Source organism: Garra rufa, chromosome 3, assembly GCF_049309525.1.
Source record: "Garra rufa chromosome 3, GarRuf1.0, whole genome shotgun sequence".
NCBI lineage: Eukaryota > Metazoa > Chordata > Actinopteri > Cypriniformes > Cyprinidae > Garra > Garra rufa.
In genome coordinates, this window is record NC_133363.1 from 49,141,771 (window position 1) to 49,167,007 (window position 25,237).

A 25,237-nucleotide genomic window follows, 5' to 3' on the forward strand; every position below is an offset into this window, starting at 1 on the left:
GGAGAGATCCACCTATGGGAAGGGCATCCGTACCTGACCTCTGCAGAAGCATCCAATTGCACCAAGTCTGGCTTGACAGACAGGAGCGCGTGCCCACTGGCAGGTAAGGGACCACCCCTTACCGGGCGAATAAAACCAATGCACGCGCTACCTTTCCTCAGTGAGCATATTCGCTTCTCGCAGCAAGCGGGGCAAACTTGGTGGATCTCTCCACTCGATGTTTCAGAGAACCGGGGTTACGACAGTAACCTATTGTTCTCTTTCATCATCTCGTGTTCGAGATCCACCTATGGGAGATATGGACAGCTCCCCGATTGCCCAATACACCCACAGTGAGGCCCTGTAAGCCAGAGGACGGTCACCTGGAGAGGCGGTGCTTGACACGTCACCAAGGATCAGACCCCCATAATGAGCATGAATACCAGCCGTGCAAGAATGAACTGTGGTAACATGCACATAATAAGGCCACACACCTCATGCTGATATATTAATAATAATATATGCACACATAATAAAGATGTGGGAGGGGGGGGCAGATGACTTGCTTAGAAACATGAATAAGCTGAGCTGGACCACTCAAGCCTAAGGTGTTAAGGGTCCGAGGGCGCAACCCAACGAAGAACCCACACCTAAAACAGAATGAGCTACCGGGGTCTGGGTGACATCCAGCCGGTAGTATCTGACAAATGTATGTGGTGAGGCCCAGCTTGCAGTGGCACAAATGTCCTGCAAGGAAACCCCGTTAAACAGAGCCCAGGAGGCTGCCACGCCTCTAGTGGAGTGAGCTCTGAGGCCCTCTGGAGGACGCACTCCCTTAGATTCATATGCCAAGGAGATGGCTTCCACAAGCCAATGAGAGAGGCGTTGCTTAGAAATGGGATTCCCTGTGTTAGGGGGGGCCCAAGAAATGAAGAGCTGGTCGCTCCTTCTGAAAGCGCTGGTCCTGTCAATGTAAACCCGTAAAGAGCGAACAGGACATAAAGCGTTCAGCCTCTTATCCTCTGAAGAGGAGAAAGGAGGAGGATGAAAAGCGGAAAGCTGAATCACCTCACACGCAAATGCTGGGAAGCATTTTGGCATAAAGGCTGGGTTAGGCCTTAGAAAGACCTTATCTCCATTGATGGAGAATTTAGTGCATGAGGAATGGACTGAGAGTGCATGCAAGTCACTGACACGTTTGGCTGATGCCAGTGCCAGGAGCAGAGCTGTCTTAAGAGACAGAAGCTTAAGAGAAATGTCTCCCAGCGGTTCAAAAGGGTATTGAGACAAGACCCCCAGCACCATGGAGAGGTCCCATTCTGGAATCACTTTTTTAGTGACTGGAAGGGAGCGGCGGGCGCCTTTCATAAATCTACGAATGAGGGGGTGTTGCCCCACTGTCGTGCCATCGAACCCAACATGACATGCGGCGATAGCCGCCAAGTAAACCTTAATAGTGGAAAAAGATCTTCCACCATCGATAAGGTCTTGCAAAAAGCTCAAAATAGCAGTGAATGAGCACTGATACGCTATCAGCTGGCGCTCATCGCACCACTGCTCAAAAACACGCCACTTGCAGTTGTAAAGAGAGCGTGTGGAGGAGGCTCTGGCATTCTGAATGGTAGCGACAACACGTGGGGGGAGCCCCAACGTGTTTAAGTTCGCCCTCTCACGGGCCAGGCCCATAGAGCCACCCTGTCTGGGTGGGGATGGTAGATCTCCCCGTTCGCTTGAGACAGGAGGTCCGTGCGTAGCGGGAGTGGCCACGGCTGTGCATACAGAAGAGGAATTATCTGTGCCAGCCATGGAGATTTGGGCCATCTGGGTGCTATCAGAATGAGCGTCAGGCTCCGTTCTTTCACCCTGGCCAGAGTGGGCGCTATTAACGATAGCGGAGGAAATGCGTAGAGAAGCACTTTGGGCCATGGATGGGCCAGTGCGTCCACGCCGAGGGGGGCGTCCTCGTCCCGTAGCGAGAAGAACATAGGGCACTGGGCGTTTTCGTGCGAGGCGAAGAGATCGACGGTCGCCTGACCGAATCTCCTCCACAGTAGCCCCACTATCTGAGGGTGGAGGCGCCAATCCCCATAGAGTGGGTTCCCCCTCGATAGAAGGTCTGCTCCTCTGTTCAGAACGCCTGGGACGTGAGTCGCCCGTAACGACAGGAAGTGTCGCCTGCTCCATACTAACAGCCTGTGAGCTAGAGCATGGAGCTTTGAAGAGCGCATCCCCCCTTGACGGTTGATATAAGCCACGGCTGTGGTGTTGTCGCAACGCACCAGCACGTGATGCCCTTGCAGGCGGGGCAGAAAGTGATTCAGAGCTTTCCAAACCGTGAGGAGCTCCAAATAATTTATGTGGGCTGAGTGAAGTGTGTTTGGCCACACACCGTTCACTGTTCTGCCCTCCTGTGTGGCACCCCACCCTGTTAAGGAGGCATCTGTCGTCACAACTTTGCGCATCATGATTGCCCCGAGGGGAGTTCCATGAGCGTAAAACTCCACATTCCTCCAGTGGCGCAGCGCTGCAGTGCAAGCGCGCGTCACCGAGACAGAGCGGCAGAGATCGCGTAATGGGCTGAGATGAAGAGATAAAACCCACTTCATGAACGCCCTCATTCTCAGCAGGCCTAAAGGCAGGACATGGACAGCCGAAGCCATAAGACCCTGTAGTCTGAGACATGTGCGATACTGTACCCTCGCCCCTTCTCTGAAAAGCGAGAGGCATTTCAGAAGAGAGAGAGTGCGCTGTTGCGAGAGCCGTGCGCGCATTGTTATAGAGTTCAGCTCCAGCCCCAGAAAAATCACATTCTGCGAAGGAGTGAGATTGCTCTTGCTCACGTTCACTCTGAAGCCGAGCGCTGTGATGTGAGCGAGCACACGGGCAGTGCTTTGTATCGCTTCCTCTCTCGAATCGGCTAAAATCAGCCAATCGTCTATGTACGTCAGGATTCTGAGTCCCGCTGCTCTCAGCGGAGCGAGTCCTGCCTCCACACACAGACAGAACGTCCTCGGGCTGAGTGAGAGCCCGAAAGGAAGAACTGTGAACTCGTAACAAACGCCTTGGTAGGCGAAACGAAGGAATTTTCTGTGTGGAGGATAGATGCTTATGTGGAAAAAGGCATCTTTCAGATCGATCACTGTAAAAAACGCAGTGTGATTTACGGATCTTAAAAGAGAGGAGTGGCTCAACATTCTGAAATTGTATTTCCTGAGATGTTTGTTCAACACTCTGAGATCCAGAATAGGGCGGAGAGAACCGTCCTTCTTCGGGACTAGGAAATAACGGGAGTAAAACCCCTGACTGCTTGAGTGCGGTGGCACCACTTGCACCGCCCCCTTCTCGAGAAGAGCGGAGATTTCGTCTTTCAGAATGTGAGCGGAGCTCTCTTCCGTGTGAGAAGAGATAACTCCGTTGAAAAGAGGGGGCTTTGTGGCAAACTGAAGTCTGTACCCCTTCATTATAGTACGAATCACCCATTCGGGAGCTGACACTGACCGCCAGGCTGCGACCTGATTCATTAGAGACCCCACACAAACCGGAGAGCAGCTTTGGGCTGCTAATACGCCCGGATCGCTCATATGTGATGCAATGGCGCCATCTAGCGGACAGACTAGGGACGGCGTGCAGGGAACCGGAGAGATGTTCTCTCGCTGAAACGAATTTATTAGATTCGTTTCTTTCAGTGTGTTCTTTGTGTTTTGTGTGTTGGGGAACACTGGGGCCGAAGCCTTTATTTGTTTGGTCTGGGGAACAATGAAAGTGCTGTGTGGTGACAGTGCTTGTGCACATTCCCTGACAACTGACCCCCTGAACGTGGGGGGATAACACATAACAGCCACTGAACACTCTGGCTGTGGAAGGTGGCCAGCCCTTCCATGGGAGAGCCTCTGTCTTTTGGACGAAGGCTCCGGGGCAGGTAGAGAGTCCATAGAGCTTGCGGCTCGCGAACGCGGGCTCTCCGGCCCCAGCTGGTGAACATCAGGCAGGCCGCTTGCGTTTCGAGTCGGAGGGGGTGGGGTTGGGGGGTTTCCCGGCCGCAGCTGCAGCTGCAGCAGAAGACGGCCTACCCCAGGGTTTTGCGGCGGAAGGATTGTTCTGCCGCGGAGGAGGTTTGTTACGGTGTCTCTCCCTACTCTGATGCGGGGTTCGCCCCGTAACAGGAGGGTTGGGCACACGCGCAGTGGGCAACTGGCGCGACGCACCTGTCTTCCTCGGAAGGCATAATTTGAAAGCCTCGTCCTCCTTCTTCTTATCATCACACCGCTGCTGCATCATAGCCACGGCGGGACCAAAGAGAGCCTGACCAGGCTCGACGGGGGCGCCTGCGATGCGCCTCTTCTCACTGTCGGGGAGTCCTGACAGGTTGAGCCAGAGAGCGCGCTCCCCCACCACAGAAAGCGCCATGGCGCGCCCGCTGGCTTGGACAGCCTGGCGAGCGTTACGGAGGACGAGGTCGTTAACCATAAGGATCTCCTTCCATAGGGTAGGCGAGGGCGATCCTTTGTCCAGCTGTTGCCCCAAATCATCTAGATTTTCCGCCTGGTAAGCGGAGAGAAGGGAGGACACGTTTAGCGCTCTGACTGCCAAGGCCGACGATTTATAGGCCGCTTGGTGAACAGAGGCGGAAAAACGGTCCATCTTGCTTGGCAGCACCGGCTTAGGGGGGGCGAGCAGCCCGCCCTGAGCGGGGTTGAGGTGTCTGGCGATTGACGGCTCAACAGCGGGGGGGTCGCCCATGCCGAGAGTCGCCATATCCTTTACCTCTAAACCCGTCAAGCCGTGCTTAAAATCAAGCGGATCGGTCCAGTAGTGCCGCATGTGCTTAGCGCACGCTGGAAGGACGGGAAAAAGCTGTTTCCTCGGGCCGGGAGGGGGTCCCAGCACCTTCCCATCATACACGTCCCTCTCCTGGTCGGTGGCGCTCTGTGGGGCCGGCCACTCGATGTTGAGACGAGCAGCCGCTCGTTCGCACACCTCCAGGAGAATAGACTGGGGAACGGCCGCGGGGGGATTAACCTGGGCGACACCAGAGAGCGGGATGGCCTCCTCGTCCTCTGAGACTCCAAGCAAGCCCGCGTCGTCATCATCGCCGGAACCGGCCGGTTCATCGACGAACGGAAGGTTTCCCGAGAAAATATCTTCCTCGGGAAACGCAGGATTAGGCAGCTCAGCCCAATTAAGAGACGTCGCGCCCTGGGAGGCCCCCGGAGGCGCGTCGCCGTCACCGTGTCCCCCATCCGAGTCTGAAAGGCCGGGTTCCAGACACTGGGTAGCCGCAACCTTCAAGCGACGTCGCAAGAGCTTCTTGGGAAGCAGAAGACAATGACTGCAATTCTCCGGATTAGCCAAAGCTTCCTCAGCATGCTTAAAACCCAAGCATACCACGCAGAACTCGTGAGAGTCCTTGGCGGCAATGAGAGCTCCACACGCGGCCGGGCAGGCCCGTGATGAGATGCTCCCGGGAGTAGCAGATTTGGAGAGCGACATCTCGGAGAAAAACTCGGAAAAATCCGTGGCGGGCAGCCGTGGAAGGGAGATATATAAAGAGCGTGGGCAGCTCACAGAGGCAGAACACAGCTAACCTGGCTGAAAAGACGACTGTCACGTCTGGCGGAGGCTGATCAGTAAAGATATGTCCTCCTGAAGACACTCTGTGCGCAGTGTAATCCAGCCGAACTGTGTAAGTGCAGAGATCGCGAGAAGCGAATGTCAACTGAGGAAAGGTAGCGCGTGCATTGGTTTTATTCGCCCGGTAAGGGGTGGTCCCTTACCTGCCAGTGGGCACGCGCTCCTGTCTGTCAAGCCAGACTTGGTGCAATTGGATGCTTCTGCAGAGGTCAGGTACGGATGCCCTTCCCATAGGTGGATCTCGAACACGAGATGATGAAAGAGAACCACCAGCTCATCATCACTGCTTCCACTGTGATAATTATCATTGCAAAACCCTCCGTTGTCCATCATCACCCTGACAGTGCAGAGAGAACATAAGGTCATCAAGGACCGAGTTAACTGGAAGTTAACAAAAAATGTTATTCATCGTCTATTTATCTTCCTCAGCAGTATGTTGCGAAATTATGGCATCGTTCCAGCAGATCAGCTATGATATGACAAATCACTAATAAACATGTTACAATTCTAGTAAAGTCTAGTATACTGTGTTTTTATCAAAAGTTTCAATGACTACACTGGTCACGCTGAATGTTATTGATAAACTAAGAAGTAATTTATACCGTTTATGACTCGTTTCTGATTCTCTAAAAAGAATCGGCTCATACGAGTCAGCTGTTAAAGAATCGAGCTACGCTGACTGCGCTGTATGTTCTGATTCACTAAAAAGAATCGGCTCATTCGAGTCATTTGTTAAAGAATCGCCTTACACATTAGTAAAGTCAAGAAAGTAGTCAGGAAACACTATCAGACTATTAAAATTCATAAGAACCGGGTTTCAACCTACCGCAAAGTGGGGCATCGGTCACCCGGGTTTCTCTGAAGTGATGATAGTAAAACTCACTCGGGTTTCAAACTCTACCACTTCCTTTATGTTGCTCCGCAAACATTTTACAAAACTAACGTTAATATAATATTAAACAAACTATTTCCAAAAACACAACATCATCGTCTGAAGGCTCTGGAGTAGTTCCTCTTAAACTCTAAACAAAACACTGCTGATTTTATTGACCAAGTTATCAGGTAGTTTGTCAATTATTGCAGCTAGAGCAATAAAGCGACCTAGTTATTGATGTCCTCTGTTTAATCAGTTCAAGTGGCTGATAACACTTTTCTCTTTGGATGTTTTGCCACATCTAAACACAGCTGTCATTTATCGTAGCTATCTGTCAGGCGACTTCTTTTGAATGATTCGATAAATCCAAATGACTCAGTTCTGAATCTGGACTAAAGAAAAGTTTAATACATACCCTGCGACCTCAGGTAGTGGTCGCTGTTAGTTAGTCCTGGGCTTCACGGAGGCTCCAAGTCTTGTGATCTGGATTTTAAAGTCCCTCGGTAAAGCAATGCCGACGTAATCTTCCACAGCTGTCTGCCAGTTCCGTCAACTGGTGCGTCACCGTTTAACCGGGAAAAGCATTTCACAACCTCTTCACCACGGATGTCTTGAGTCCAGTCTCGCAGAGCTTCCGCATGTGATAAAGTTGGAATAGGAAGGTGTCCGTGTACCGATGCATCGCTGAGTGGGTTTAGTTCAATAACTGTTCCCTTCCTCAAAAAATTCGAACGGCTGAACTTGACGTGTTTGGAGGTCAATAGCGCCATCCAACGTCTTGGGGAGTTACTCAAAGTAGAAGTAACAGTGACGACTAAATCCTTCAAATAAACAATTTTAAGCATTTTGGTTTCTAATTATTGTGGAATAATTATACATTCAGTTGTTGACCTCATATTAAATAGTTAGAGTTAAACTGCCTGCTGTTCTTAAAAGTCCTTCAGGTTCGACAGATTCTTTGGTTTTTCTTCATTTTTTGTATATTTGAACCCTTTCCAATGACTGTATGATTTTGGGATCCATCTTTTCACACTGAGGACAACTGAGGGACTCATACGAAACTATTACAGAAGGTTCAAACACTCACTGATGCTCCAGGAAGGAAAAACCATGCATTAGGAGCCAAGGGGTGAAAACTTTTGAACGGATTGAGGATGTGTACAATTTTCTTATTTTGCCTAAATATCATATTTTATAATTTTGTACTGCCCTTCAAAAGCTACAAAAGATACTTACATATTCCTCAGAAGACAAATCAAGTTAAATTTACCCTGATCTTCAAATTCAAAAACTTTTCACTCCCCGGCTCTTAATGCATTGTTTTTTTTTCCTTCTAAAGCACCAGTGAGTGTTTGAACCTTTTTTAATAATTGCATAAGAGTCCTTCAGTTGTCCTCAGTGTGAAAAGATGGATCTCAAAATCATACAGTCGTTGTTGGAAAGAGTTCGAATACACAAAAATGCTGAAAAACCATAGAATCTGTGGGACTTTTCTGAAGAAGAGCAGGCAGTTTAACTGTTTAGGACAAACAAGGAACTAATGAACAACTATCACTAAACAAAATAAACCACAGCTGTGGATCATTCGGTAAAAACACAGTTAGAATCAAGTGTATGTACACTTTTGAACAGGGTCATTTTTATAAATTATATGTAATTTATATGTAAACTATATGTAAACTTTATGCTAAATATCTTATTCAGGTCAGTACTAAATTAAAAAATAACATGCATTTTGTATGATCCCTCTTATTGTAGTAAAATAATGAACATTTTGCAGATTTTGCAAGGTGTAAGTAAAATTTTTACATAGTAAACTATTAAATTTTTAACATAATTTGATAATAAGAAGAAATTTTCTTGAGCGCGATAATTTCTCAGGTGAGTTAACTAAAGTTCGGGAGCAAGGCCAAACCTCAACCAATCAGCCCGTTCCCCGTCAGCTATTCATGCAAAAATTGACCTTCTCTGAACTGTTTGTCTCAGTTTCTCATTCCCACCCTCCCTTCCCCCTCTAACTCATCCATTCATCCCACTTCCAACCCCCAACAAGATTCTCTGATCAGCCAGTTCAGAGAATCATTTCACCCTTTCCCTTCCTATTTCTGTCTTCTTCAATAAAGTATTATCTGCATAGTTGTGGCGTGGTCCTTGATAGTGAAAAAAAATATTATAATAAAACACAGGTAATTAAAATTACATTTTCCCCCACATTTTTTCTGTTTTTGCTGTCTTTTTGATTCAATAAATGCAGCCATAGTAAGCATAAGCGACGTCTTTCAAAATCATTTAAAAAAATCATTTGAAAATACTTCCAAAAAGCAGAAACAGCTATTAATCACTTAATCACTTTATTTCATTTTGTCACTCTTCAAGGGCATCAGCAGGACTGTATGGTGTATGTTGTCACCCATAATACGGGCAAAACATTCAGAGAGAACAAAAAACTCAACCAGATCACTGAAGAGGATAGTGGCAGCTGGAGCTGCTAACAAAGTAAGTTGCGGGTTAGGTTGCAAGTCCATGTAGGGGTGACATAAATAAACCACCATCCATTTTCAGTAATCCAGGAATTTTATGCCTAGTTTAATCGCAGATTTGAAGTATTATCTGTTAAATAGTTACTTCCTGCCATTCCAAAAGCACTGCACCATACATTCATTTCCTATTCTAAATATACAAGTCTATCATAATATTTGAGTAAATACATTTCAGCGTCTTGAACGCAGCCTGGCCATTATAGAGAATCACACTTCAGTGCTATATTAGTTTTGCTACCTCACTGGTTTCAAGCTTTCTGCAGGGCCCCATCACTCCTGCAGGTCTTATTTTGTTGAGTTACAACAGTATATGTGGAAAGAATTACAGTACAACGCTTGATGAGGACAAAAGTGACAGATCATGCCTAAAGTGCTAAAGCGAGGAGCTCTGCGGGTGGTAGAACATGTCAACAAGTCATGAGCATCAACAGGCTAATGAAAGACAGGCAGCGATTTAGACCTAAATATACACAAACAACACTCATATGGTTAAGGCAGGTAGCTTTGAGCGGCCAGAACATGTGACGGACAAGTCCAACAGGTATTATATACTGGTTATGACTGTTATTATATCATATTTGAACTTGTTAAAGCCCAAACTGTTCATGTAATAACTGCCTGTCGATACTAAAACAGAGTATAAGTGATTTAAAATTCTTGCCACAACACACAAAACAGAAAAAAATTATGGTTTCTAAAATTGTTTCTATAACAGTCAACATCGTGCTGTGATGTGTGGCAAAATAAACGTTTTTGCTATACTTTGCCCTCACAGTGTATGTTCGGTTCTCCAGGATGTGGCTGTGCTGTTCTACTGGCATGGATAGACAAATACATCATAATATTTCACAGAAAAAACTAACATTCTTACACCAACATATACTGTATATAACATGCCACAAAGCTAGAGGCTCTGACAGCTGGTCGCTGGAGCAGGGATGCAGAGAAGTTGTGAGGTATTCTGGCTGTCTGACGGTCACATCTCCTATGACATGTCAACGTTAAAATCACCTTTATACATCTCCACAATGGTTAATAAACTGAATGTGAGAACAGCTACGACAAATAGAAGATTTTGATGTTGTGGAACGACTTAGCGGGGGTCGTCTGGGGCAGCGATCTTCTCCAGACTTGGCTCCATGCCCCAGATCTCACGGGCGTACTGGGCGATGGTGCGGTCGCTGGAGAATTTGCCACAACCAGCAATGTTGTGGATGACCATCTTGGTCCATTCTTTAGTATTCTGTTAGAGAATGAGGAAGAGGAACATGATTCAAGTCAGTTCCTGCATTGTTGTTTTTCTGTTGAGTGTTAAAGCGCTATAAAGCATTACATTCAATTAGAAGTGAATTACATTATGACATATTTTCAAAATAAACTTATGTTCTGTCACTGATGGAATAGCCATCTTGAATTTAAAGCTCCAAACTTGGTGTTTTTTGGACTTGGAGTGTATTTCTATTTACAGTCTTATTTAGGCGAAATGGAACAAATATGTGACACTGGACCACAAAGTCATAAGGGTCAATTTTTGGAAATTTATACATCTGAAAGTTAAATAAAACAGCTTTCTATTGATGTATGGTTTGTTAGGATAGACAATACAGTGCCCTCCACTAATATTGGCACCCTTGGTAAATATGAGCAAAAGTGGATGTGAAAATAAATCTGCATAATTTATCCTTTTGATCTTTCATTCAAAAAAATTCACAAAATTCTAACCTGTCATTGAAGTAAAGCAATAGAACCTAGGGGTGAAATCTCATTATGAAATAAATGTTTTTCTCTAGTTCACGTTGGCCACTATTATTGGCACCCAATTATTGCAACCTCCTTTTCCCAAGATAACAGCTCTGAGTTTTCTCCAACAATGTCTAATGAGTTTGGAGAACACCTGACAAGAGATCAGAGACCATTCCTTCAAACAGAATCTGTCTAGATAGATTCTCCAGAATCTCTCTCTTCACAGCTTCATGTTGGTGCTTCTTCTCATCAGTTTCTATACAGGGTTCAGGTCAGGGAACTGGGACGGCAGAGATTCCCAACAGAGGCAGTCAGGTTTTGATTTTTTATCTGCTGGCATTTGATAGAATCCATGAAGCCATGTATCTAAACAAGATGTCCAGGACCTCCGGCAGAAAAATAGATCCACAACATTAAAGACCCTGCAGTATTTTTAACCGTGGACATGGGGTACTTTTTCTCCAACCGTGATCCTTGGAGAGTCTTTGGCCTCCTTATTGTGCATTAGGATAATATAGACAATGATGGATGATTAAGGGAATTTGGCTTTTGTGTTCCTCATATTTATAATCCTGTGGAACAGAAAGTCATGACTGGACAATTTTATACTCCTAGCCACCCTGGTGTGCAAAAAAAAATTGTAATATTAATGGGAATATACTTTAGAGATATTTTACTTAGACAAATTTTTAGGGTTGCCAATAATTGTGTCCAACATGAACTAGAGAAAAACATTTATTTCATAATGAGATATTCCCCTCATTTTCCATCGTCTTACTTCAATGAAAGGTTAGAATTTTGTGTGATTTTTTCAAATGAAAGATCTAAAGGAAAAAATATGCAGATTTATTTTCACAGTCACCTTTGCTCATATTTACTAAGGGCGCCAATATTAGTGGAGGGCACTGTATTTGGCCGAGATACAACTAGGGTCATATACAGTATATTAATCACTTTTCTGTTCTAATTTATTTTACAATGTAATTTATTCCTGTGATGCAAAGCTGAATTTTCAGCATCATTACTTCAGTCTTCAGTGTCACATGATGCTTCAGAAATCATTCTAATATGCTGATTTGGTGCTCAAGCAACATGTATTATTCTCAAATGTTAAAAACAGTGCTTCTTAATATTTAGTTGACTTTGTGATACATTCAGAATGTTTTTCAATAGATTACTTTCAAAAACAATACATAATACTGACTCCAAACTTTTGTACCAACATATTTTTTCGCTGCGTTCACGCCATTTTGTAATTACCGTAATTTCCATGTGACATCCTACTTGATGCTGATCACATCCTCAAATTAAGCATTTCTATAGCAACACTATCAACACCTAAACAGGCTGAATCTGTGGCAGTCAGGTGATACAACGACATGACTGCTTCTTACAAGTTGTAATCTTGTAATTACAGTAATTACAACGTGGTGTAAACGCACCTTTGTCTAATAAAATGCTCTCTAGAATGAGAATGTCCTTTCTTTTTAAGTATGTAGCAAATAAAGGTTTAGCCAGGCTGTGATGTAAACAAAAGCCTTTTGGCTAGAAACTCTTCCTGAAATTCACTGAAACATGTAATGTTTTTTGTATTACAAACCTTGTACAGGGCGCTGACTTTATCCTGACACTTAATGTAGTCTTCATAGTCAGCAAACACCTTGAACCTGCAATCACACCAGATGAACCAAAGTTTTTAATAATTGAGAAATGATGAGAAAGGGAATATAAAAGGACAGAGATATCCAAAAAATAGAGAGAGAGACATACATAACGCCAGGATTTCTTTTACTTACCTGTCATGATGCATCAGCATCTTAACAATGTCTTTAAACTGATCAGGCTCTCCAGGGCTGAAGAATCCACTAGAGATCTGATCAATGACTTGCTTCAGTTCTGGAATGCGGTTATAATACTCCATGGCATCATATCTGGAAACAAACCAACTTCAATTAGGTCAAGCAGAACTGTATTTGATTATCTTATTTGCTTTAGTCCAATAAAATTGACAACATTATAATTTTATTTCTTATTTTGCTAATGCCCACATCTCTATTAAAGGGATCGTTCAGCCAAAAATGAACATTATGTTTCTATATTATACATTATGTCACCCTTATATTGTTCCAAACCCGTAAGACCTTCATTCATCTTTAGAACACAAATTAAGATATTTTTAATGAAATCCAAGAGATTTCTGATCCTGCATAGTCAGCAAGGCAACTACCAAGTTCAAGGCCCAGAAAGGTATTAAGGACATTTTTAAAACAGTCCTTTTGACATCAGTGGTTCAACCACAATTTTATGAAGTTATGAGAAAACTTTGTGTGCACAAAGAACACAAAAATAACGCCTTTTTTTACTTTTAACAATGTCCTTACTACCTTTTTGTGTCAGTTGCATTGCTGTCTATGCAGGGTTTTCCAAATTTGTGTTCTGAAGACGAACGGAGGCCTCATTGGTTTGGAATGACATGAGGGTGAGTAATTAATGACAGAATATTAATTTTTGGGTGAACTATTCCTTTAAGTGGATGAATGTTTAATAAAATCTAAACTGATAAAGCTTTCATTAATATTAATAAATGAATAATTGAAGCTTGGTATATCACCCTTTCTTATCTAAGGCTTCCACATCCTTCACTCTCATGCCGAAGATGAAGAGATTCTCTTCTCCCGCCTCTTCAGCCATCTCCACATTAGCCCCATCCATGGTACCGATGGTCAGAGCTCCATTCAGCATGAACTTCATGTTGCCTGTTCCAGAAGCTTCTGTTCCTGCAGTGGAGATCTGCTCGGACAGGTCAGCCGCAGGGATGACTGTAAAAGGAAAAAATGAAGTAAGCGGAGTGAAAGTGTGCTTGAATCAATAAAACAGGAAGCTGGTCCAATAATAAAATCTGTCTGTAAGTTCGCATCCTACCTTTCTCAGCCAGTGTGACCCTGTAGTTCTCAAGGAAGATGACTTTCAGACGATCTCCCACCACGCTATCGTTATTTACCACTTCTCCAATTGCAGTGACCAGCTTGATGATCGTCTTAGCAGTGTGATACCCAGGAGCGGCCTTGAAGATGCATTATTTAGCCAATTAGCATTCAGTCTATAGTAGAACAGATCTGATTGGTCAGTGAAGTGATCAGTCTCACCTTTCCTCCAATCATAATGGTCCTAGGAGTCCAGGCCTTGTTGGGGTCCTTCTTGATCCCTGATCACACAAAACAGTAAAGTTGAGTAGACTATCTTAGTACATAATGCGCAGTACACACTGTATACAGCCTACTAAAATAAAAAGAAATGTTACAAACTTTCTAGTAGCATGCTAAATATGCATAGCCTGGTTTCCCCATTGTATGGGAAGCTTGTAAAACTAGAGAAATAATAAGCTGTTTTAAGAGAAACCTGAATTATTATCAACTTACTGTTGTAGAGGGTGATGATGTGCAGACAATTCATCAGCTGTCTTTTGTATTCATGGATCCTCTTAACTTGGACATCAAACATGGAGTTTGGGTTGATCTTCACCTTATATTGCTCTTCTAGTTGCACAGCAAATTTCATCTTATTCTCCTGAAAACGGAAAAGCAACACAATGTAAAGCTCATCATGTTCATGTGGACTATGCACTAAAAAAATTTTTTGTCTCACCTGTTTGACTTTGGCAACGTCTCGAATGAAAGCATCATCATCTACAAACTTCAAGAGGTTCTTCAGCTGGCTCAGGTCGCGGATGTAGTCCTCTCCAATTCTCTAATGATTAACATAAAACAGGGAACAGGGATAAGTTGTCAACAATGACTTAAATTTATAGTGTTTTTCACACAAAGTTCTTGAATGGGTTCCAAAGGCTTGGACTAAAAAAGATATATCAACTAGTTACAAGAGGTCCTCGCTGCCGGCTGTAGCACGATGACGTAGCTGGATCAGGTCCAATACTTTTCAACTCTTTATTTTCATTTTCATTAAGAAAACCTACATACATACAGTATCGCCTAAATCTTTACAAGAAAGAAATGGACCATATATCAAAGTTCTCTTGAAAGGACTCTAACACAGTGAGTTTAGCTTATTACAAAAAGGAACTCAAAACCCCATCTCCCACCCCACCCTTCTAACATTCAGGTCCAATACTTTTCATCATACTTTTTGTATGTTCTCAGTAGTGCCCCCTACCTGTTTATACATGCATTGGTAATTTTTTCATCAATGTTCCTTACCTCAGCGATAACCTCAGCCAGTCCAGGGTTACACATTACAAGCCAGCGACGGGGCGTGATACCATTGGTCTTGTTCTGAAACTTATCTGGGTCCACATCATAGAAGTCCTTAAAACTGTACACAAAAATCAACCCAACCAGATTAGATAGAGCTGTAAACATCTCGAATTATTTACCAGAGATAACTATATGAAATTATAAACAGTGGGCTAAAAAAAGTATTTGGACATTTAAAATGCAAGTGCTTATGTTGTCTTTCCTTAAAATAAATGACAAAAAATTATACTTTTGTTTGAGAAGGTTTTCTAAACTGACAGGAAAGACCTTTTATAACTTTATAACATTACAAAATATTACATTTTCGGGGTTTCCACATAGATATTAAGCATCACAACTGTTTTCAACAATGATAATAATAAAACATGTTTCTTAAGCAACAAATCAGCATATTAGAATGATTTCTATAAAATCATGTGACACAAAAGACTGGACTGGCTATTACAATAATTAATTAAATTTTTAAATATATTACAATAAAAAAAAAAAACACGTATTAAATTGTAATAATATTTTACAATATTGCTGTTTTACTGTATTTTTAAATAAATAAATGCAACCTGGGTGAGACTTTTCAGAAGCAATAAAAATCTTCCCTAACCCAAACTTAAATGTGTCCAAATACTTTTTGGGGCCACTGTGTTGTAATATAAAGATGTTAAGAGGCATACACAGTGTCTTTAATAATGTCGGAGTGGATTTGTGCCACGCCATTGACTGCGTGAGAGCCAACTATGCAGAGATGAGCCATGTTAATCTTCTTCTGTCCACCCTCCTCAATAAGAGACATGCGTCTCAAACGATCAAAATCACCAGGGTAGAGCGCAGAGATCCGCTGAGAAACAAGACATAAGATGTAAGGGCAAGAAACTACATGGGAAATCACCTTTCCTCATCTGCGATTTACTGGATGCTGAGTCATGTAGAGCAGAAGAGGTTGTTTATACAACCTAACTGTGCAGTTTACTCCTTATTTGGACTGGACAGAGTCCTACAGTCCTAATGCAGTTACTGATCTCCCAAACCCTTTAAAAACATATTTTTTATCTACAAGTAAATTTCAAATGCAATGTGCCATGAAGAGAAAGAACATCTGTTCCCAGACCTCCATGTGACGACGGTTAATCTCATAGATGATCTCTAGATGACGGGGCAGAAGGTTTTGGAACAGGTCGACAGGCCAGCGCTCCAGAGCTTCTGGTAAGACAGTGTGGTTAGTATATGCGCAAGTACGCACAGTGATGTCCCAAGCCTAAGAAGAAAGAGAATGACAGAAAGTCAAGTAGTGGCAGAGTTAGAGAAGTACAGAAATGTTCACATTTACAGGGTTTTCAGAAATCATCATAGTTAGGCAATCTTCTACGGTAGTGAATAGAAACTACTGTAAATACGTTTTGCATTCCCACAAGTGAAAAAGTATTGAGAGATTCATTACAGTGGTCAAAAGAAAGAAAGATGTCAAATTTGCAGTCACTACCTCAGCAACATTAAATAGTTTTCTGAAATGTAATGCCAAGGCAATACAACACAAAATTGTATAACAAGTACAATTAATGTAAAAATGAAAATATAAAAATAAAACACAGAATTTTTTTATTTACAGTGGGAATATTTGTTGAAACCTGTCATCACAGTAAGTAAAATGGCTCTATTTTAGGAATTAGCAAATTTAATCTTTATATTACCATTATTAATTAAATGTAATAGTCCTACAGTTTATAGGGCCCTATGATTTTCACAATGTGGAAAATGCAGACGGAATCACGAAATCGGGTCAAAAACTGAATTTACTGTACAGGTCAGTACACTTAAATCAAAACATGATATGGACTAGTGTATGTGAATATTAAGCTGCAAAAATACTATTTGAATATAAATCCTGCATGTTCTGCGTGTTTCTGTATATCTGAAAAAAAAAAGAAAAGAAATAATAACAATTTAAAAAAAAATCAACTAATTAGAGATGCTTTTGATTACTAAAATTGAATTAAATCATTTAACTTGAATCGAGAAATTTAATGGAAAAGACAAAACTTGGTAAATATAAAACTGAATTTGAGAGAAAAAATAAAACATATTTCATAGGGCCTTAAGAATGTAATTTTTGTTAAACTTTTAATAAATTGCTGTTAAATTGTTAAGTTTCAAGATTTCAATTAATCAGACATACTTTTTGTTTAATATTTTTTAATTTAACCATTAAAACAAAATCTAGAAAAAAAAAAAAACAGAATCCACAAAAATTCAGATGGGTTCCAAGATTGTATTCTGCCTCATGGACCTTTCTCGATCCCACCCTCCCCTCTTTCTCTCACTCACTTCCTATCATATCTCAACTGTCCTATCAAAGAAAAATGTCAAAAACGCTCCCCAAAATCTTTTTAATTCAAATGGAATTTTTTTTGTTTGTTTTTTAAATCAAATAAAATAAATACAACAGAATTTGGGAAATAATAAAACGAAATTCATTGGGTCCTAAGTTTATCCTTTTTTGAGGGTGACAAATGACAAGATAACAAGGAATTTCCATCTCACCACGTCCCAGGTCAGTTTCTCATCATCCACCAGTATTCTCATCAGTTCAGGGATGGCCATTGCAGGATGAGTGTCATTCAGCTGTATAGCAACCTGAACAAAACAACAGAACAACAGTTGTTAAATGTGCAATTCACACACATGTACTAATTTTGTTCAGGTCAATGCATAAACATTTTTGCTCAGTATTATTAATATAAATAAATCACACCAGATATGACGTGATCTGTGCTTTAACATGAAACAAAGTGCTCCCGGGCTGTCTTACCTTATCTGGCAGTGTGGTCAGATCCATGCGAACTACCTCGGTTGAGCCAAACTTGGAAGCTTTGAACCTGCGGATGATGTCCTGGAGAGTCGCAGCCACCACAAAATACTCCTGCTTCAGACGCAACTCCTTCCCCTCAAAGAACTGACAAACACAAACAGGAGGATCTGTTTACATTTAGGCTCCAAGAGACATGAGTTTGGTTTCTTAATATGAATGACTTGAGAGGACTAGAGTTGCATTCACATTGTCATTAGGATAAAGCACACGGGAGATGTTCTCAGCGAGATTCTTGTCCAGAACGGCCTGGATGTAACCACCAACATTAACTGTTTAGGGAGATAGGAAGTCTGTTATAAAATCTAAGGCTCAAAGATACAGTTTATGGGCTTGTTAAAATGTCTGATGCTCATTCATTGGTTGAAGAGAACTCACAGTCTTTGAGGTGGAATTCACATGGAGCTTTGGCAGACCACAACCTCATTGTGTTAACAATGTTGTTTCTGTATCCTGGGACAGGTGTGTCATAGGGGAGGGCAAGGATGACCTGGTGAGCCAAACAGAAAAAGATTTCATAGGGAGACGTACAGACACAGTGAAAATGTCACAATCTAGGTCTTGCTCTGTATATTAGATGTTTTGCTTTAGGCTCTACTGACCTTTCTGATACATACTACCGTTCAAAAGACTGGGGTCAGAAAGATTTTTTTACAAAATCTCTTATGCTCACCTAGGCTTCATTTTTTTGACCAAAAAAATACAGTAAAACTACTGTAAAATATTATTACACTTTAGAATAACTCTTTAAATATATATTAAAGCGGAATTTATTCCTGTGATGGCAAAGCTAAATTATCAGCATCCAATACTCCAGTCTTCAGTGTCAAGTGATCCTTCAGAAATCATTCTAATATGCTGATTTCTTATTATTATCAATGTTGAAAACAATTTGGCTGCTTATTATGCTTTTTGGAAACCAATTCTTTGATGAATAGAAAATTCAAAAGAACATGATTTTAAAAATCTTACTGACTCAAAACAAAACACAATACGAATAATGGCATTTCCATTCCAATTAAACATTGATCCATGGTTTCTTTGCTCTCACCTGTGTGTCCACCCATTTCACTCCTTCAGGGTGGTGCTCCACTCGACCATAGAAATGCACAGGGCGCATGTATTCAGGCCGGGCTTTTTCCCATGGATTGCCATAACGCAGCCAATCATCTGCTTCCTCCACCTGTCAGATGATGTCAGTCATTTACTCAGAGCCAGATCCACCACAAGGGAGGTAAAATACATTCAATACAATACATATTGTTGCCAAGTATGTTTTACCTGCCAGCCATTTGCAATTTTCTGATTAAAGATTCCAAACTCATAGCGGATTCCATATCCATACGCTGCCAGGCCCAAGGTTGCCATAGAGTCCAAGAAGCAAGCTGGAGAAAAAGTTAAAAAAAGTCACCAACCGATCAATATAAGCCCTCCATAGAATATTTTGCATAATATCATAGCATATTTTGATGATTATTGCTGCTGAAAATGGTCCATTATTGTCATGTTTTGGACTGTATTAAATCGGTCAGACCAGGGAAAACATTTGGAGTCCTATAAACTTCCAAAAGTTATACAAATCAAGGAGAAAAGTGAAAAAACTGTCTGAGGAACAAATGGTGTTTGTGGTTGGCCAAACTGAACCAGGATTTCCAGGGCAAGAATCTTGACAACATTCGAGTTTGTTCTTATCATTTTTGGTCAGGTAGATGAAATATTAGGTTAATATCTGAATTAATACTACTTGTATGTATCTTTACCACCTATTAACTTAGTTTGTCAAAATATAACGCCCTTTCCTGCTTACTAAGTCCTACTCGATATGATTTAGCAGCTTCCACACCTTATTTCTATGGTTTAGACAGCATAAATTAGCAGAACAACATATTCAGTAGTACATTAACTGTGCAATCAATGCTGTTGTTTACAGCATGTTATCTCCAATATGGCCGTGCATCGGGGTAACTGACCAAACCGTGGCATAAGTGCAAACCCTCTATTAATCTTATGTTCGGCATATTGACAGACTGATTTCACCTGCTAGTCGACCAAGGCCTCCATTGCCCAGGCCAGCATCCTCCTCAATGTCCTGCAGCTCCTCCATATCCAGACCCAGCTGAGAAGAAACAGAATATAAGAGCAAAGAAGGTAATCTCTGAAAGCACAAAACATGCTCTGTTACCTGGTTTCATCTTTCAACAACAGATATGTGACCCTGGACCACAAAACCAGTCAGAAGGGTCATTTTTTTATTGAGATTCTGAATAAATAAGCTTTTCATGGATGTATGGTTTGTTAGGATAGGACAATATTTGGCTGAGATACAACTATTTGAAAATCTGGAAGCTGAGGGTGCGAAAAAAATCTAAATATTGAGAAAATCGCCTTTAAAGTTGTCTGAATGAAGTTCTTAGCGATGCATATTACTTATCAAAAAATTAAGTTTTGCTATATTTATGGTAGGAAACTTACAATATATCTTTATGATCTTTACCTAATATCCTTATGATTTTTATCATTTTGACCCATATAATGTATTTTTGACTATTGCTACAAATATACCCGTGCTACTTAAAGGAACACTTCACTTTTTTTGGAAATAGGTTCATTCTCCAAGTTGAGTTTTACCGATTTGAAATCCATTCAGCCGTTTTCCTGTTCTGGCAATATCACTTTTAGCATAGCTTAGCATAGATCATTGAATCCTATTAGGCGCAGTAATATCACGCAGCGCCTGAAATTAGTTCCCAGCTAGGTTAGCATTTGCACATGTGCTGCGTGATATTACTACGCCTGCTTCGGCCATGTTACGGCAGCAAACTTCCTTGAATATTATGCTGGAATGGAAGTGCAGTTCCTAATCTTATCGGCCTAGAAAATCGCAGCTTTACATTTTCCGCCGGTATTAGTACAAGATTTAACTACATAATAGTCAAGTTTTAAATTGGAAAAATATCGAAACTCGTTGGTCATTTTTGAACACAATGCTACTGGTCTAATAGGATTCAATGATCTATGCTAAGCTATGCTAAAAGCGATAACGCCAGAACAGGAAAACGGCTGAACGGATTTCAAAACGGTAAAACTCATCTTATTAACTCGGGGAGAGTTGGAGAATGAGCCTATTTCCAAAAAAAGTGGAGTGTTTCTTTAAGACTGGTTTTGCGGTCCAGGGTCACATATTTGTAGGCATTCTCAACAGTTTCTCAGCAGTTTGTATCTAGAATGATTGGCTTTTCATTTTCTAATTATATTTAAAAAAACAGTTACAACTATTACTATATTTAATATCACTGGTGAAGATGATGATCGATAATGACCTCATTCTTTATGCAAAATTAAATATTAAAATGTTAAAGCATTGAGGTGAATGGAATACTAACTGATAATGTTCCCCATGTATTATAGATCTCCTCTATTTGGAGAAATGAATAGTCCCACACCAAACACACACCACTGACTGAGCCAATGTTGTTATGTAGAACCCAGTAGGGCAGGGGTGTCCAAATCTGTTCCTGGAAGGCCGACGTCCTGCAGAGTTGAGCTCCAACCCTAATAAAACACACTTGAACCAACTAATACAGATCTACAGACTCACTAAAAACTTCCAGGCAAGTGTGTTGGAGCTAAATTCTGCAGGATGTTGACAAGAACAGGAACATATTTGGACACCTCTGCAGTAGGGCCATTCAAGTAGATTGCAATTCTTTTCTGTGCCACTAGGGGTGAAATTTCACACTTCAATTCATTCACATTCACTTCCTTATAAAGTACTGCAAGATTGACATTCTTGTAGGCCATAGCCCAGAAACAAATTAGTGTTTTAGCATTTCCAGGTTTCATTGTCCTAAATTCAGTGGGTTTTTTAAACGGGTTTGTGGTTTGCTTGAAATACTCTACATATGTCCTCTCACCTGATAGATGGCCTCGTCGCAGGCATTCTCCAAAGCTAAGTTTACCATGGTGTTTTGAAGGGTCCGTCCCATGTAGAATTCCAGAGAGAGATAGTACACACGCTAGAGGTGAGACAAAGAACAAAGAGGTGAAAAATAAAGACAAAAGCATTTTTTAATTTAAATTTTTATATTTAACACCAACAGCTGAGAGCCATTTAGAGCAACGGTGAAGTAGGAGCCATAAAAGCCCCTGCTGAGCAGACTAGCCTATCTAGTGACAAGTATTATTGTGACAGGTGCACAACACAAGCCTAATCTGTATTCCATGTCTGAGACCTCATTCACCACCACTGCAATACATTCAATAGTTAAAGGTTGCACAATGACAACTAGTGCACAAAAAAACTAGCTTGGAATATTTAGTCTCTTGTCTATAAATGACAACTAAGTTCAGGACTGAAGAATGTTTGTGTACTGTGTCTCTGGCACGTTGCTCATGTAAAAATAGCAGCATTAGCTGTCAGCATTTAACATTCTGTCAGGACGTCAGACAGATTCCAAATACAAAGAAAAAATATACAACCCTTCAGTTATTTTTGATTTTGTTTTAGCTCTTTATTTTAGAATTAAAAAAATTGAATATATAATTTTACATTTCCTCAAGTAAGCTCAAGTAAAATAGTATTTTTGGATTTATGAGAAAAATAATGTCTGTATAATATTTAAAATTGAAGTTGCTATAATTATGGTTTAATACTTCTAGGATGTAACTAGCTTTCTTGTGACAACAGCATATCTTCTCTTTCCGGTTTCAGGACTGAACCAATCACAATTCTGTATGCAAATAACCAAACGAACGAAAACCAATCACAATAATGCATGCATAAATTATGAAGACATCATGATGTACATTATGATGACAGCAACATTGTAAATCAATCGATTTTTTTTTTTCATTTTAATCTACATATGTAACGGTTATTAAAACAAAAACCGCATGTTGTTCAAAAAAATGTTTTTGCTCAATTTTGGTAAATTCAGCAGTTCAACCATTTGATCTATGTTTCAAATTGGGCATAAGAGAAATTAAGATGTTATGTTTAGGCTACTTATTTCAACATAAAATGCGCATATTTTTTTACTCGCACGTTTGATAATTCTTAAATTACAATTTGACCTGTTGATACAGTTGTCAAGGGCACTAGCAAAGCTCTTTCCATACATTGGTGTCAAATTATCTGCGGGACCTTGAATGAAGGCGTTCCTGACATCAGTCATGGAGAGATTATGCAATTGCTGGAAAAAAGCATTGCCATCCGCCAAGCCATAAAGCAGCATTCGCTGGTGCAATATAAACGCCAAAATATTACACTTGCAAGAAAAACAGAGATGTTTTTTTTTGTTATTTTGCAATGTTGCGGATCTACTGCGCAACATTATGTCCCCGGTTGTGTGATTCGACCCCTCCTCCCGTCTGTCAGTGGTGTACGTGCGGCCCCGGACTGAAGGATGAAACTGCGGCATTTGACTTTCTTACTTTTGGGTCTTTCTCGTAGTAATGCTGCTGCGTCCGGATCCATCTTCCCACCAAATGGTCGCGGACGGTGTGCGCCAGGGCGAAGTAGTAGTCGCGCTTCGTTGCAACATTACGGTCCTTAACCAAAGTAAAGTGCAAATGGCGATTAAAATTGGTCTTGAGGTCTGCGACGTTTTCGACGCCGGCGAGACCCCGCACGGAAATTTGCTTCCTCTTCTCTTGGTCCGTCAGTGGCTTGGACATCTTGTAGATGTTTATATAATACTAGGCTTCGTGCAGCGGAGATATTGGTCTACGTGATGCCTCCTGCGTGTGTTGCGACGCGCGTCACCGTGATCTCCAGCAGATGCTTCAGGGTCAAGCGCGCTCATTGGCGGCGCGCACTCCCCTATATATATACACGGCTACTATATATTTACAAGCTGGGCGGGTCATAATCAATTCAGGCAAGGCTAGTATATTTATATAGCAATGTAGTCAGAACAGAAAATATATAGAACAGAAATAGCCTTTGCGTTAGGAGGTAACCATGGCAACAATCGCTGTCTGTATTATTCTACAGACATTAAAAACTAGTTATTTATTTATTAAGTTGATCTAAGTGCAGTAGGGGTACCAGAAGACAATTGCGCGACTGCACATGTAAACGAATGTTTAAAAAATATTACAGAAGTTAACTTTGAAGGTCACTTGATAATTGGCACACTGCTAACCAGCAGGGCCGTGCAGAGACCTTTAAAGGGGCAGGTGCTCAAAGTATAAAAAGGGCACCTGGAACAAGGCATTTAAGAGCCCCTTGGGTCCATCACCTCATTGTAGGCATCCAGTTACTTACGTAATAAGTAACAATGTCATTAATAAGTCAAATAATGCATTATTCAAAGTTTTAATTGCATTTATGTTTAGTTCAGGACTCAAACAATAGAATTAGTAATATTTTTATCACTATAAAAGGGGCACTCTAAATAGGGCTGTGCTCAAAACATCAGTACAGCAATACTGTACTGTATATTGTGACACATTCCTTGCTGATATACATATCATTACAGAGGCTTCTAGCAGCCAATGCTGTGAAGCAGTTCTGAGAAAGAAATGGAACATAAAAGACCATTTTGATGTTTAAAAGATTGAAAAATATTTTCTTTGGATCTTTTAATTTTGATTAGAAATTGTTGTGTATTAAATTGTCAAACCTAAAGATTTTCTTCTCTCTGTTTAACACAATAATAAAGAACAGCTGTTATAAAATAAACTCTGTGTGGTCACTATTGAAAATATCTGTGGCCCCTGATGTATTGTATTGTAAGATTGTAGACGGTATAATATTAAGGCATAAAATGGCATGATTTATAATTCAGATACAGGTTCACAGAAAAACGAAATATATTTTACAATGGAATGTCAGCCTTTACACCATTAAAAGGGATAAATGGAGTTTATAATTTATTATATTTTATTTAAAACATAAATAGTACTGTCTTAATTGTTTAGATTTTTAGAAGGCACATTAACATCTTTCACATTTACAACTCTATGTGTTTGCTGCATAAAAACTAGGTCGATAATTGCAATAATTTGACCATAAAGAGCTGAAAAATGTGGAAAAAAATTCATTCTCTGTCACAAGGGGGCGCTTTAGGAGCGCTGAAATACTACGGTTTCCATGGGAACGGCTGAACACAAAGCAGCAGCATTAATGCAGTTTTATCAGACGTGAAATGAAAATGCAAACGATACGTTTCTGAGGACAATCAGTTCCCTTCAGATTCATTCATTTAAAGACATCAGTGCCGTGTTTTGACTTTGAAACGTGCAGCGTGCATATTTATTCAATGACATCACTGCCTTTTGAAGTTTAATCCAGCCCTATCGCGATTCTCCTCTTTCCGTCCCCAAATGTAAGACC

At 41.2% G+C, this 25,237-nt stretch overlaps 2 protein-coding genes across 2 annotated transcripts; both read right to left on the reverse strand.

Moving 5' to 3' along the window:
• Positions 1 to 13: 13 nt before the first annotated feature.
• Positions 14 to 3,761, reverse strand: LOC141331295 (uncharacterized). The gene has a single exon (XM_073836310.1). It carries the CDS (start codon positions 3,457 to 3,459, stop codon positions 583 to 585), a length of 2,877 nt encoding a protein of 958 aa, XP_073692411.1. The 5' UTR covers positions 3,460 to 3,761; the 3' UTR covers positions 14 to 582.
• A 5,057-nt stretch (positions 3,762 to 8,818) lies between these two features.
• Positions 8,819 to 23,674, reverse strand: pygmb (phosphorylase, glycogen, muscle b). The gene is made up of 20 exons (XM_073836311.1): positions 23,332 to 23,674; positions 21,813 to 21,914; positions 19,936 to 20,014; positions 19,180 to 19,283; positions 18,950 to 19,081; positions 18,277 to 18,388; positions 18,088 to 18,170; positions 17,842 to 17,985; positions 17,574 to 17,666; positions 16,144 to 16,290; positions 15,710 to 15,873; positions 14,982 to 15,096; positions 14,413 to 14,514; positions 14,187 to 14,334; positions 13,914 to 13,972; positions 13,690 to 13,831; positions 13,379 to 13,586; positions 12,564 to 12,698; positions 12,368 to 12,434; positions 8,819 to 10,267 (listed from the first exon to the last, which is right to left on the reverse strand). Exons 1-20 carry the CDS (start codon positions 23,572 to 23,574, stop codon positions 10,118 to 10,120), a joined length of 2,529 nt encoding a protein of 842 aa, XP_073692412.1. The 5' UTR covers positions 23,575 to 23,674; the 3' UTR covers positions 8,819 to 10,117.
• Between the last annotated feature and the right edge of the window lie 1,563 nt (positions 23,675 to 25,237).